The sequence below is a fragment of the Phoca vitulina genome, unplaced genomic scaffold (assembly GCF_004348235.1).
Source record: "Phoca vitulina isolate PV1807 unplaced genomic scaffold, GSC_HSeal_1.0 scaffold63, whole genome shotgun sequence".
NCBI classification, from domain to species: Eukaryota; Metazoa; Chordata; class Mammalia; order Carnivora; family Phocidae; genus Phoca; species Phoca vitulina.
In genome coordinates this window covers 5,614,814-5,628,251 of record NW_022589766.1, presented here as the reverse complement: position 1 = coordinate 5,628,251, position 13,438 = coordinate 5,614,814, and the positions used below count along the sequence as shown (strand labels likewise).

The window sequence follows — 13,438 nt, the reverse complement described above, 5'->3', positions numbered from 1 at the left end:
AGCTCAGGTTATGCCAGTTTTGTTTTTGAGCTGACTGATAGGGAAGTGCCTTCCATTGCAGAGAAGATTTGCTTCTCCACGGCAGGCCCTTGACATTGCATCATGGAATTCCACCTTCTGTGGCAGAAAAGATGGGGCCTGGGGACCCATGCTGTTGAGGCTGTAGGTTGGTGCTGGCAGCCCTGCTCCTGCTCCTGACTCTTACCCTTGGTCTCTACCTCCAAAAGAAAATCAGGAGAATGCTTTCAGCCCTTGCTTTCTCTCTCTACCATAAACCCTTTTCTCTGAAGGCCATTCTACTTCAACCTTCCCTCCCAATATATCCACTTTATACTATCCATGGATTCCTGTACTTTTTTTCCTGTGCCTTTGCTCACACCGTTCCTTCCATCATCTCCACATAAGCAACACTCATCCTTCAAGGTCCCAGCTCAGATTTCACCTTTTACCAAGGAGCTTCCCAGATTTCTCTATTAAAAATTCTCCCTCCCATGTGTTCTCAAGAGGGAAGGAAGAAAAGAGGATACATGAGTGTTTATTTAAACACTTGATCTATTTCAGGCATTTTGCATATGTTACTTAATCATATGAGGTAGATATTGCCCCATTTTACTTGTAAAGATAAGATTCTGAGAGTTTGAGCAGTCTGAATAAGGTCACTTTACTAAGTGGTGGTGCTCGGATTTGAAAGTAGACAGTCTGACTTCAGAGAACAACTTTCCATCCTACCACATTTGGTCTCCTATTAATTTACTAGTGTAAATTCACTCCTGGCATGGTGTTTTGCATATAGGAGCCTTTAAGTGTGACATCGAATTATCTTGCTTCCTCATTGTGTTTCTCCAGTACCTGTGACAGGATTCTCCCTGTCTTAATCATACAAGAATTGAGTAAATGGGGGCTAGAGCTTCTGCCTCCCAGATCAGCCGGCTCTGGTTCCACTCAGGTCTATTCACTCACCAGCTGTCAGGACCTGTACTTTCTACGGGTGAACGGTCAGGACTCGCTGGTATGAATCAGTGAGATTTAGGGTTAGGGTTAGGGTTACATACCTGAAAGAATCAGGTATGGCTGCTTCCTGTAGTGTGGGTTTCCTGAATATAGTTAAGTGAAGGCTGCCAGCCTGACAAATCTGCCAGGGATCTTATAGTAGTTTCCACCACCCTCGGAAGGCTGTTGCACTATGTTGACAAAATTTTAGAATGTTAAAGCTGAAAAGGGATTAAGAAATCACCTAATCTAGTGATTTCCAAACACTTTTAGTTGTGGATCCCTTTGTTTAAAAGTGGCTCTTTCTAGAAATATATTTAAGCCGAGGTAAAGAAAAACCTGTAGTGATACCTCCCTAAATCATCTTGTAAACCCCTACCACTGAGGAGCCCAGTTTGAAAAACATAGTCTAACAGATGAGGAACCTTAAGTTCAAGTCTAGCGATGACCAAGGCTGTAGAGCCCACTAAGTTACAAAACCAGTACCAAGACCTGAGGTTCTGGAATCCCGTGCTTTCCATGAAGGAGTCCTCTTTACACAGCATTTCTAAAGGCTACTGTGGACCTTTAAAGACTGAACTAGGTGCTACGAGGATGCCAAATACGAACAAGACCCATTTTCACCCATTCAGGAGCTCACAATCAAGGCTAGTGAAGACCCAGGGACACTGAAAAAATAACACGCACTTAACTATGGCTTATAGTTTCCAAGTTGATTTCCGAGACTGAGAAGGGCGTCAGCACCTTGGCCAGTTCCGGGGTGCGGGAGCAGTGAGGGTCCGTCCAGGTTGAAAAGCCCGGGCTTCGGGGAGAGAAGGGGCATGAAGACGCAGAGGTCGGCCCCAGCTGGGGACTATGGCAGGCGGGGCACCGAGACCCGGCGCGGTCCACTTGGAAAAGGGGTTGCTCACAGACGGACAGCTGAGCGGTTCTCCACGAGTTATTTCGCTCAGTCCACTCCCACTCCAGCCTCGGCTGCCCGTGGGGTGGAAATCTTCGGGGGCAGCCGGGCGGAAGGGGCGGGGCTTGCGGCGGAAGTCCTGCGCAGGTCGGGTCACGTGGGAGGGGCAGGACGCAAACGCAGGTGAGTGCCGGGCGATTCTCCTTTCCTGGCTCAATTCGTCGCGTGCCTGGAGCGTCCAAAGCGTATGTGACCGGTCCAGGCCCAGAGAGGGGCCACACTATTTCTGGTGTGGAGTTGGACTCAGGAAGGATGCGGGCTGGTTCCAACTAAGAGTGAATGTGGGGACCGACCAGGCTCTGGGTGAAAGCCAGAGCAAACCTGCCCTTATGAGTGTCTCGGTACGGAAGTAGGCCCCCCAGGTGGCTCTGCTTCAGAGATGGGGTGGCGGGTGACTGCCACCGAGATTCCGCAGCCGCCTACAGCCTTCCTCTATTACCTGATTGCCTGAGGCGATCCCTGTGACAGGAAGCTGTCCAGGAAGCATCCCTCCTGAGGCCCCTCCCCTCTAGGACATTTTGGAAGCGGGTCGGGAAGAGGGAGTGGACACAAGGGAAAGTCAAGTGTCTCTTTAATTGTGGGGAGGGGCAGTGGGGGTGACACCCCCCTCCTCTTGGCTTGACAGGAATCATGGCACTCTGGCGGGCATACCAGCGAGCCCTGACCGTTCACCCGTGGAAGGTACAGGTCCTGACAGCTGGTGAGTGAATAGACCTGAGTGGGACCAGAGCCGGCTGACTGGGGAGGCAGAAGCTCACCCCACCAAACCTCCCTCATTTTTTGCTTCTACTGAGCCCCCTTGAAAGGTTGGCTGTCTCTCATCCGAAGTTGTCCCCAGTCTTTTGGAGGGTGGGTCCCCAAGGTTGTTCCAAAGGGAAGGGTATACCTAGGTGTAAAGTAGGATCTGAAAGTCCTCAGAGAGCTGACGAGTCATCCCTTCGGGTTAAAGGCATTCCCCCAGGAGGCCTTAACTTAGAAAGCTAACAATAGCAAACGCCCCTCTAACATCTTACAGTGTGCAAAATACTTTCAACACATTATCTCATAGGGTCCCCACAAAGATCTGTGAGCTAGGATCCCTTGAGTCCACATTAGATTACACACCTAGTAAGTGTTGGGATCAGGACTCTTACCCCAGTTTATTTTTCTTCATTTGTTTTTTTTTTTTTTATCATGAAATAATATCTTAAGATACAAAAGAATGGTTAAGACATGTGTGTACAGTTTAAATAGTATTAAAACTGATTACTCTTGTATCAGTACCCAGCTTGAGAACCCTTGAGCACCTATCCCTAACTCATACAAGCCAAGAAATAACTACTTTCCTGAGTTTTGTTTATACCACTCTTTTGCTTTTCTTACAGTTTTACTACCCATGTATGTATCCCCAAACAATACACTAATCAAGGATTTATGTTTACTCCAAATCCAGTGATTGGATAGCAACCTAACAAAGGTAATCCAGTGACTTACCTGCATTTGTTACCATCTTTATTTTTCACCTTAGCTAAGAAGTGAGGGGATGGCACAGAGATACGTAAGTTTTACAGGGGAGAGGACTAGAAGGTCTATGACTGTTGGGGCAGTGAAGAGTGATCGGGTTAAGATGGGATCTTGCCTATGTTTAGAGGAAGGGAAGAGGATTCTAGGGCGGACCATGGGCTTCTGAGAGGAAGACCATTGCGAGGAGTGGCAGGCTATGGAAGCCAGGGAGGAACAGCAGGCCTCTTACTGGAACAGCCCCACTTCAGCACTAGAAACTTCACTGGGTGAAGCGCTAGAAACTTCACTGGGTGACTGGCCAAGGGATGGGCGATTTTGCCCCTCCCTGGGCCCCTCTCCAACCTCCGTGCCCAACCACCCCATGTCCTGTCCTCAGAGCGTCCGTCAGCCTGCATGACTCACCTGGTTGCGTGTGTGGTGACTCATGCTGGACTGTGGGGCTGCGATGGGGACTGACACGCTGGGCCCTTTGCCAGCCTCAGACTCCCTCAGGGCCCTTCACTGCTGGAAGGATCCCCCTCGTGGCCATCAAGAAGAGAGAGGGAGGGACAGTCCTTGTGTTTCCCTGCCCAAGGGGTGTGCGGGGGACAAGGGGAGGAGCTGTCCTTCAGAGGGGCCCTTGCACAGATATGTGGCCGAACTGGGGTGCTTGTCTGTCGGTGCCAGAGCGCACATCATCTCTGTGCGGCCCTGAAGCACTTTCTAGGTAGCACTTTTCTCAGACCTCTTCCCTGCTGCTAGTGTATTTGGATCAAACTACAAATAAAGGGAGAAGGTGGGTTTAGCTCTGTTTTTAGATCCTAGCACAATGCTTCCTCCGGCCCCCTGGGATAGCTCCTCACACTGGAAGACCGAATAGAGATTTCAGACTTGGAGTTAGAAGAGCAGGATTCGAATTTCAGAGTTGTAGCCCCCAGTAGCTACCTGAAGAGAGACAAGTAAGTCAGTAAACCTCTTAGAGCCTCAGTTTCCTTGTTCAGCAGTTGAGTTGCGTTAGTGACCTGACAGAGTCAGCGTGAGGGTTATCTCTGTGAAAAGGCTTTAGAAGTAAAAAAATGCTTAATAGACATAAAGGCTCCGGGGCTTGGCCCTTTCCATGAGTGTTGTCAACCCACACACGACAAGCTATTCTTTTTTTTTAGATTTATTTATTTATTTTTTAGAGAGAGAGAGCGCACACAAGCCCAGAAGGGGCAGAGGGAGAAGGAGAATCTCAAGCAGACTCCACGCTCAGCACAGAGTCCGATGCAAAGCTAGATCTCACGCCCTGAGATCACAGCCTGAGCTGAAACCAAGAGTCGGACACTTAACCGACTGTGCCCCCCAGGCGCCCCCAAGCTGTTCTTTTTCTAGTGGTGTTTTGGCTCTGTTTGTTCCATTTGCCTTAAATTTGAACATGGGTGACTCTCTCAGCCTTGGTTCTCTAACAGCAGAGACTGGGGCTTTGGTGCAGGTACTTTGTAAGGGAGTAGGAAGTAATCCCATGGGGGAGGAGGGAGAGCCGATATAAGGAAGGTCAGATTGCATACTGCTTAAGGCACATGGCTGCCCCATCCCTTAAAACTGACTGAGAAGCTCTTTGAAATGCCTCTTAGGACTATAGGGGAGAATAGCCTTTTCTGGAGAAAAGAAACCTTTACCCAGCAGCTCTCATCCCACATTGGTCAAAGGTTTGCCACGTGGGATGTCAACACCTATGTACAGTCCCCGGCTAAGGCATCAAGGGCGCAGCCCCGGGTATGACCCAGGCCTGAGGCAGGATTCATCAGGTTGAGCTGCACTAGTGGCCAGAATAAGGGATAAGTGAATCAAGATCCGAAATGGTTCAAAAGAAGTGTCTGATACGCCTAGTGTTGACCAAGCTAAAGTCAGGAACAGAGCAGCCTGGGAAAAGGTCCACTGTGTGTTCTGCAGAGCCTGAGTCAGCCTTTTCCCGTCCTTTCTGGAGGTCCCTTCCAGTCTCCAGTGGGCCCCGGGCCCAGCTCCATCCATTTTTGGCCACTCTAGTCCTGCTATAGGGGGCAGCCGAGGGGCAGACACTGGTTTCCCTGGAGTCTGACTTCTGCCGGGATGTGAGAGCTCAGCGGGCCCTGGAGCGTCCAGTCCAGCCCCAATACCATAGAGCAGGAGACTGCTGCAGGGGTGGGGGGGACGTGCACTGGGGTCCCCATGGTCAGCGGTAGGACTGGCCTTAGAACGGAGCACACTTCCCAGTGCTCTGCCCTGCACTCGAGACTACGGGGCCTTCGAAAGCTGAGTGTAGCCCCCGTTGGTCTGGGCTGACATCCCTGACAAGCTGTAGAGCCCTCCGTTTTGTCTCATTTTCGAGCAGTAGGACAGCTTCGGGCCAGGAATGGGGAGAGCATTCAGAGCAGTCCCAGAGGATGCACTCTCCCCCTCTCTGCTAGGCTTCAGTTGCCTCTGGGGTCTGTCAGAGCCAGCCCCCAGCCCAGGCAGCCTTTTAACTGTGCAGACTTCTCGGGAGAAGTGAGTCAGCAGCACCGCTGGCCCCATGCCAGGAGCTGTACCTGTCACCCCAGGCCTGATTCTCAAGGACACACTTCCTGCTCCCCATTCCACCTTGCTGCCCCTCAACCTTTTTTTTTTTTTTTTGGCAGACACAGCGAGAGCAGGAACACAAGCAGGAGGAGTGGGAGAGGGAGAAGCAGGCTTCCCGCCGAGCAGGGAGCCCGATGCGGGGCTCAATCCCAGGATCCTGGGATCATGACCTGAGCCGAAGGCAGCCGCCTAATGACTGAGCCACCCAGGCGCCCCTTATTTTGCGGTTATTTATAATTATGAAACTTAGGTTAAGACCACATAAATTTTTTTTTTTTTAGGATTTTTTATTTATTTGACAGACAGCGAGAGAGGGAACACAAGCTGGGGGAGTGGCAGAGGGAGAAACAGGCTTCCTGCTGAGCAGGGAGCCCGATGCGGGGCTCGATCCCAGGACCTTGGGACCATGACCTGAGCCGAAGGCAGACACTTAATGACTGAGCCACCCAGGCGCCCCAGCCCCTCAACCTTCTCATCTTCCATTAGCACTTTATTTTCTTGCAACTACGACCCCATACACAAAAGCCAGGAGAGGAACAAAACAGGAGAAGGAGGGAACTAGGAAGACGGTGTGGAAGTTGGGGCTTTTCCACTAGCGGGCAGGGGGTGGTCCCAAATAGATCGGTGCTTAGGCAGCCTGCCCCCCACCCCCTCACTCCGCTGAATCCGGTGGTGAGTGACGGCATGAGAACTGGCACCTACCCAAGGGCATGATGTCACACCTGCGCCAGCGTCTGCCTGCTGGGCTCCACGCCCGGCCTGGCATTGGGCATCACTGCCCGGCAGCCCCTCACCCTGCCCCATCAGGGCTCGGGCATTACGTCTCCGCAGGTCTCTGGCTCCAACCCCCTGGAAACAAGGCCGAGGCAAGGGGAGCCAGAGCACTGAAAGATCTAGACCAACCATATATGTCAGGAGGACTCAGTTGGGGCCTGTTTGGGCTCTGGCATTGGGGAAGGTAGAGTGAGGAATCTGAATGTCAGCTCTTCTTGCTCGAACTCACTTGGGCCAGAGATGCGGGCCTGCTCTGTGCTCAGACCAAAGCCTTCAACCGCCCTGGAGCTGCTGCAAGCCCAGCGCCCCGATGATCTATGGGCAGAGGAGGAGCCGCGGGGAACGGCTCTGTCTGAAATGGGCAGAGCCCACAGGGGCTCCAGAGCTACAAGCCCACTCCCTCTCACTGCTGCCCTTCTGCCTGATGAGCATGGTCTGGGGTCCTGGGGTCCGTCTTTCTCAAAGGCTGCTGGCTCCCCAGACTGTGGTTCATTCCTGCTCTGTCTTCAGCTTGTTGGGTGACTGTTGGCAAGCCACAAAGAGTGAAAACACACACCTCCCTCTCTTTGTGACTGTTGTGACCTAGGAATATTGCTTGCCCTCCCCACAAGGTGACAAGGAACAGAGAGGGTCACCTCCTGGGCAGCAAAAGACAGGAAATGCATTAGTCCAAGAGTCTTTGACGCATGGCCTTTGGGGCCTTGTTTGGGCAGGAATCTCCTGCGAGTAGAAGCCAGAGGCCTCTTGGCGCCCCTGACCCCTGCGCCCAAGTCTCCGCCCCTTCTGTGGTTCCCGAGCCTCCTGCCCCTGCTTGAGAGAAGGCCTGGGTTCGGCCCCACTCTACTCCTTACCAAATAACTTCATCTCTCAAAGACATTAAATGGAAGTGTGACTCTACCTCCCAGACCTTTCATGAGGATTACATGTGTGAGAGCCATTTGTAAGCTGTAAACATTTTGCTAAAGTAGAGTGTCAAACTGTTAGGTCTCTTCATTTAAGAAGCGGCTGCCTTCTGTTCCGCCCTCTGCAGGCCTTCTCCGGGTACCCTTGCCTTTATGCATGGCCACGGCAGCAGGCCCTCCTGGGGGAGGTGAGGCAGGAGGTAGGGAGATGAGTGCCGACGGTGTGGAGCAGGGAGCAAGCCTCCGCTTCCACGGGTCCCCACACCTTGAGCCTGACACGTGGGCCTGTGGGCTACTCACGCCCTTCCTGGAGTGGGCCTTTTGTTTGGGGCAGTACATTTGACATTTTTCCTTGGTTGGTTTTCCGAGCACCTGCCAGGCCCTTGGTTAGGTGTGGCGGGGGATAAGGGAACAAAGATGTCTAGGATTGGGATCCCTGAGTGGCTCAGTCGGTTGGGCGTCTGCCTTCGGCTCAGGTCATGATTCCAGGGTCCTGGGATCGAGCCCCAGATCGGGCCCCCTGCTCAGCGGGGAGTCTGCTTCTCCCTCTGCCCTGCCGCTCCCCCTGCTTGTGCTCTCTCTCTCTCAAAAAAAAAAAAAAAAGTCTAGGATTCTGTCCTTGCCCTCTGGGAGGTTGTGGTTAGCACGTTCTGGGAAGAGCCTCCAGCACTTTGAGAGTTTCAGGGAGAGGAGAGTCCGGACTGCCATGATGGGTGCCTCTGGGGCCAGCAGCCTGGCTCCCCCGTGGCCCCAGCTGCCTTGGATGCGGCTCCTCGGGGACAGGGCTTTGCGGAGGGTGTGGGGGAAGAGCAGTGAGTGTGCAGCCAGCATGGACGTCAGAGCCAGCTCTGTACCAAGGACTAGGGTTAAAGGATGTGTTTGCCCAGTGCTAATTGAGGGCACAGGGACAGTGGTGGCTGTGGGGCTGGAGAGGGGCTCTCATTACTCAGTGAGACAGACAGGCGAGCTGGAGATCATCTGGTCACTCCCAAGTGACCCTCTGTGTGTGTGTTTGCTGGAAACCATCACGCCACTGTAACTGACAGGGGGCTCTGTAAATAGTGACAGTTTCTATCTTGGTTTCTGGGTGTGGGTGTCTGACGAGGGTTGCTTGGGATGGAGTGTCTATGAGTGAGGGAAGGGAAGCGGGTACAAAGACCTGGGGACTGGGGATGGGAAATGGCTATAATATCTATCGTTCACTCTGTCTGAGGTTGTGAATGGGGGGGGAGTCTGGGTTTACCTGATTGTGCTAGGAGGTGACCAGGACTCCTCCTTGTGGGGACTCTTATCGGTTCAACCAGTCATCTTCCTGCCTGGGACCATGTAAGCACTCGTGTTTTAGAAGAAGAAGAATTCTTGCTGTCCTTCACAAAGAGAGACCCCAAGACCAAGGTGAAGGACACTTTCCAGGGTCTTGCCTGGGACTGGGGGAAAAACCCCAGGGTTCCTTACCATTCTACACATGATCTATTTACAGTATGGGTCCTGGAAAAATCACTGTGTAGGAAATCAAGCCACCTGGTTCTTGCCTTGATTCTGCCACTTACTGGTTATGTGAGGTCCCAGACCTTCATTTCTATACCTCGAAAATAAGGAGTTTGGATGGAATTATCTGGAAGGCTTTTCCAATTCTGATAGTCCATGGTTCTCAGCCCAAGCACCTTAGATTCTCCTTTATCTGCAGTCTCTGACTGTGACTTCCCTTTAGGACTCTGTGCAGAGTCTGTGGGCCCCAGCCTCATCAAGGCTGCCCCTCCCAGTTTCTAACAGGACGCTTTGAAGCAGCAGTAAAGGACTGGCCATTTGCCCCAGAATTAATCTCTTAGGCTCCAAGTGTCAGAGCCTCATTCAGGGACTTCCTTCCCTCCCTGGAATGGCAGCCCATCTCCAGAAGGTATCCTGACAACACCTGTGTCCCCTGCGCAGGGTCCCTGATGGGCCTGGGTGACACTATCTCACAGCAGCTGGTGGAGAAGCGAGGTCTGCGGGGACACCAGGCTGGCCGGACCCTGATCATGGTCTCCCTGGGCTGTGGCTTTGTGGTAAGTTCCATCCACAGCCAGGCTGCTGGAGGACTGGACGGTGGTCCTAGTTCCACGTCATTCTTTAGTTTCCCTTGGCCTCTCTTACATCTAAGCCAACCTCGAGTGTCTGCTTCCACTGGGATTTGGTTTCTAATCCTTGAGAGAAGAGCTTTGTGATGCAAAAGGCAAGCGCTCCCCTCACCGCACACCCTCTGTCCTCCCTGGGGTTTCCTTTCAGGGCCCTGTAGTAGGAGGCTGGTACAGGGTTTTGGACCGCCTCATCCCCGGCACCACCAAGGTAGATGCACTAAAGAAGATGCTGTTGGATCAGGTGAGCAGAAGGAAAAGGGACTCGGGAAGCATGAGTTGTGCTGGGGGAGGGCGTCACAGAACTTTAATTTCTCTCCCCTAGGGGGGCTTTGCCCCATGTTTTCTGGGCTGTTTCCTCCCACTGGTAGGAGCACTCAATGGCCTGTCAGCCCAAGACAACTGGGCCAAGCTACGGCGGGTGAGCTGGGCAGGTGGGGGCGGTCTCCGGCTGGCGGCCGGCTTCGTGGGGAGGAGCCAGGTGGGATGCAGCCGGAGCCCCAGGCCGGGAGAAGAGGAGCTGGGGGGGTGGGGGCTGTGGTCGAGTCTGGTCTTTGAACAGCCGCTGTGTCGGGCGTGCTCTGCAGGCGGCAGGGGGGCGCTGCGTGGAAGTGAGTGCTCGTGTCAGTTTGTTCCTTTTGTCTCCTCAGGACTATCCCGACGCCCTTGTCACCAACTACTACGTAAGCGCTGACGCCGCAGCTGCCTGTTCTCCTGCTTTCTTGGGTCTGGAAGTGCCCAGGGACGGGGGTCCTCCCGCCAGAGAAACCCCTCAGTTGGGGTGACTCTCTCGTCCCCAGTGTGGGCACCATACTGAGGGAAGCACTCACCCAGTCGTTCGCCTAGTTCTTGTCTGCAGAAGCTGGAGGAAGACCAGTGAGTCTGGGGGTCGGTGAGGGAGGCAGCCCCCCAACCTTAACCTTCTTTCTCTTGTAGCTCTGGCCTGCTGTGCAGTTAGGCAACTTCTACCTGGTCCCCCTTCATTACAGGTAAGACACATCCTCACCCCACCCTCCAAGGAAGGTGCACGTCACAAACAGCTAGACACAAAGTGATGCTCCTTTCAACCTTGAATCACTTTTGACCCTCCCAGAACCCCGCCCTGAGCAGAGTTCCTCAGACTCTCGAGCATTCTTTTCAGAACTTATCCTTTAGAGAACCTGTCCCAGAACCTGCCCACTGACCTTTCATCTTCCTGAAGAGGCTCCTGCTCCCAGCCCCGTCTCCATCCTGCCTGAGCTCTCACCTTTGACGGCAGAGCTGCAGGGACAGTGCCTGGGGGGCAACAGTCTAGGCAGGACAGGAAGGCAGGCGAAAGAGCCAAGGAGGAACCCAGGCCCGTTAGTCCACTGCAGAGTACTGTTCTACCTTAATAATTAAGGTAGTTGCTGAAACCACAGTAGAAAATAGAGTGGAACTCAAGATGAGTAGGTAAAATTGCTGGGGGTGAAAGGGCATTGGGACAGGGAAAAATATGAAACTCTTCTGAGGGGACTCTGAAGAGCATAGCTTAAAGGAAGACTTGTGGACCAGCTCCTCAACACTAGGGTCCCTGCGATACTCTTTGAAACCAGAGAAAGGTAAATTGACAATAAAGAGAAGGAGGTACTACTTTTCATGGCAGGCAGGACGTTTTTGGAAGATAAAATCTCTTCAGCTGGTAAAGATGCACAGAGACGTGTGTTCGGAAGGAGCCTGCACAGGCGTGAATAAGGGCCACCCTTGGCGAGATGAGCATGTTCCGCTCTGAGGCTCTTGTCCCAGAGACAGAGCTCGGGCAGCCCCAGAACCCGGCCTGCTTGTCCTCTGGTCCGAGCTGCCCGTCCCTCCCTCAGGGCTGAAGGAAGGAGACCTCGGTGTGGACATTCTCAGGGACAAGCCCTCTTTTTCCGTAGCACTTGTCCAGCTTCCCCCCCCCCCCCATGCTTGCTCCTCATTCTCCATTGTCCTCACACCGCCACCGCTGCCCCTGTTCCATAGGTTGGCTGTTGTCCAGTGTGTCGCGGTCATCTGGAACTCCTACCTGTCGTGGAAGGCCCACTCGTTCTAGGCCGGCCTCACCCCAGTGTCTGCGCGGGCAGCGCGGCAGCTTGACCCCAGCGCGGTCACACGGCCTCCCTGAAGTGGGCACGTCGCTTTTCCTGGGGTTCCGTGGCCACTCAGAACTTAATGGGCTGAGCGCCTGACTCCTTTTGAAATCATTACAACCTTTATAATGGTCTCATCCCACCACATGGAAGGCACTCCATAAATACGTACGGCCTCGTCCGCTGCAGCTCACACCCGTATCCCCCACTCTTCACAGCTACATCTGCTCTCTAACCTTCCCAGCCCAGCTGGAGCTCCGGCTCTTTGGGGGCCCCAAACCCTTATATGGGGCCTCCGCAGATCTGTTACGTATGTATGTAGTCTGAAACCTGCAGAGCTGATGCGGAGGGCCCAGCAGAAACCTGTGGGGCAGTCAGAATTTCTAGAGCCGGAAAGAAGTCTAGAGACAACCAGTCCTGATCTTTTCCTACAGATGAGCACACTGAAGTCCACACAAGTGAGGTGACCTGTCCACACCACCGACCAGTGGCAGAGTGGAAATTGGAACTCATGTGCTATAGATGAATGTTGGTGTCCCCACCAGAATTCATCTGTTGAAAACCTAATGCCCACGGTGATGGCATTAGGCGGTGGGGGCCTTTGGAGATGATTAGGTCATGAGGGATTCGTGCCCTTTTAAAACAGCCCCAGACAGATCCCTCACCGCTCCCACCATGTGGGGACACAACGAGAAGGTGCTCTCTATGAAAGTTAGGGAGCGGCTTCTCACCCGATACCACATCTACCAGCGCCATGGGCTTGGACCTCCTGGCTTCTAGAACTGTGAGAAATAAATGTTTGCTGTTTATAAGATACTGAGTTGCTAGTATTTTTGGTATAGCAGTGTGAAGAGACTAAGACAAGTTCCCTTCCTACCAAGTGATCTTAACTGAAGGTCAGAGGTACAGTAATACTGCAGCTGTGATTCCCAGAAGAAAAACTAACAGCGAAAATACCAGTTTGGGACAAACTCAGCAGCAGATGGACCTGCCTTTTGTAGTCTGAAAGCACTCAGAGGCCGGAGGCTCTCCAGTGGCGCCTCGGCAGACCGGCCTAGAATTCAGACCACGGGGCTGGAGTAAGACCAAGCATCCCGGCAGTGGGGGGCTGCCTTGCGGCCTCGCTGCCTCTGGGGTGGTACCAGAGCGGGAGCTGGGAGCCCCCTGTGCTCCTGAGTGCCTCCGTTGGCCGAACTGACAGCGGGGACTAGGGACTGGGTCTGAGCAGCACAGCCATCTCCCAATGCCTCTGGCCCCTTTCAGAGGCCAACAGCAGGGTGGGCGCCACCGGCAGCCGTGAGGTCCAGCCTCTCTTCTGTGTGCCACAGAAGCCTGGCCACCTGACTGGTCTGATCTGGGGACTGGGCCTAGTCCCTGCTGGCTGTTGTAAGCAGGTAAAGGACTCGCGTGGCTCCCAGAGCAAGGGTTACGCCCCAGCGGCTTCTCGCTCTCTTAAGGCGGGGGCCGCCTGCAGCCCTGGCCCCAGGACCCAGAGGCAGGTTCTGAGGTGCGCCCCTCCGGGTCTTGCAAGCGGCAGACTTGAGGCTG

At 53.5% G+C, this 13,438-nt stretch overlaps 1 protein-coding gene across 7 annotated transcripts; it reads left to right on the top strand.

Annotated features, from left to right (window-relative positions):
- Positions 1–2,033: 2,033 nt before the first annotated feature.
- Positions 2,034–13,038, top strand: MPV17 (mitochondrial inner membrane protein MPV17). 7 transcript variants are annotated; one of them, XM_032391659.1, is made up of 9 exons: positions 2,044–2,074; positions 2,577–2,651; positions 3,316–3,407; positions 9,619–9,734; positions 9,955–10,047; positions 10,129–10,224; positions 10,454–10,486; positions 10,740–10,792; positions 11,784–13,035. In XM_032391659.1, exons 4-9 carry the CDS (start codon positions 9,627–9,629, stop codon positions 11,851–11,853), a joined length of 453 nt encoding a protein of 150 aa, XP_032247550.1. In that variant the 5' UTR covers positions 2,044–2,074; positions 2,577–2,651; positions 3,316–3,407; positions 9,619–9,626; the 3' UTR covers positions 11,854–13,035. The 7 variants fall into 7 exon arrangements, with proteins under 7 accessions (XP_032247549.1, XP_032247550.1, XP_032247547.1 ...); XM_032391661.1 differs by lacking the exon at positions 2,044–2,074 and adding an exon at positions 2,122–2,136; XM_032391660.1 differs by lacking the exon at positions 2,044–2,074 and adding an exon at positions 2,280–2,292.
- Positions 13,039–13,438: the final 400 nt, after the last annotated feature.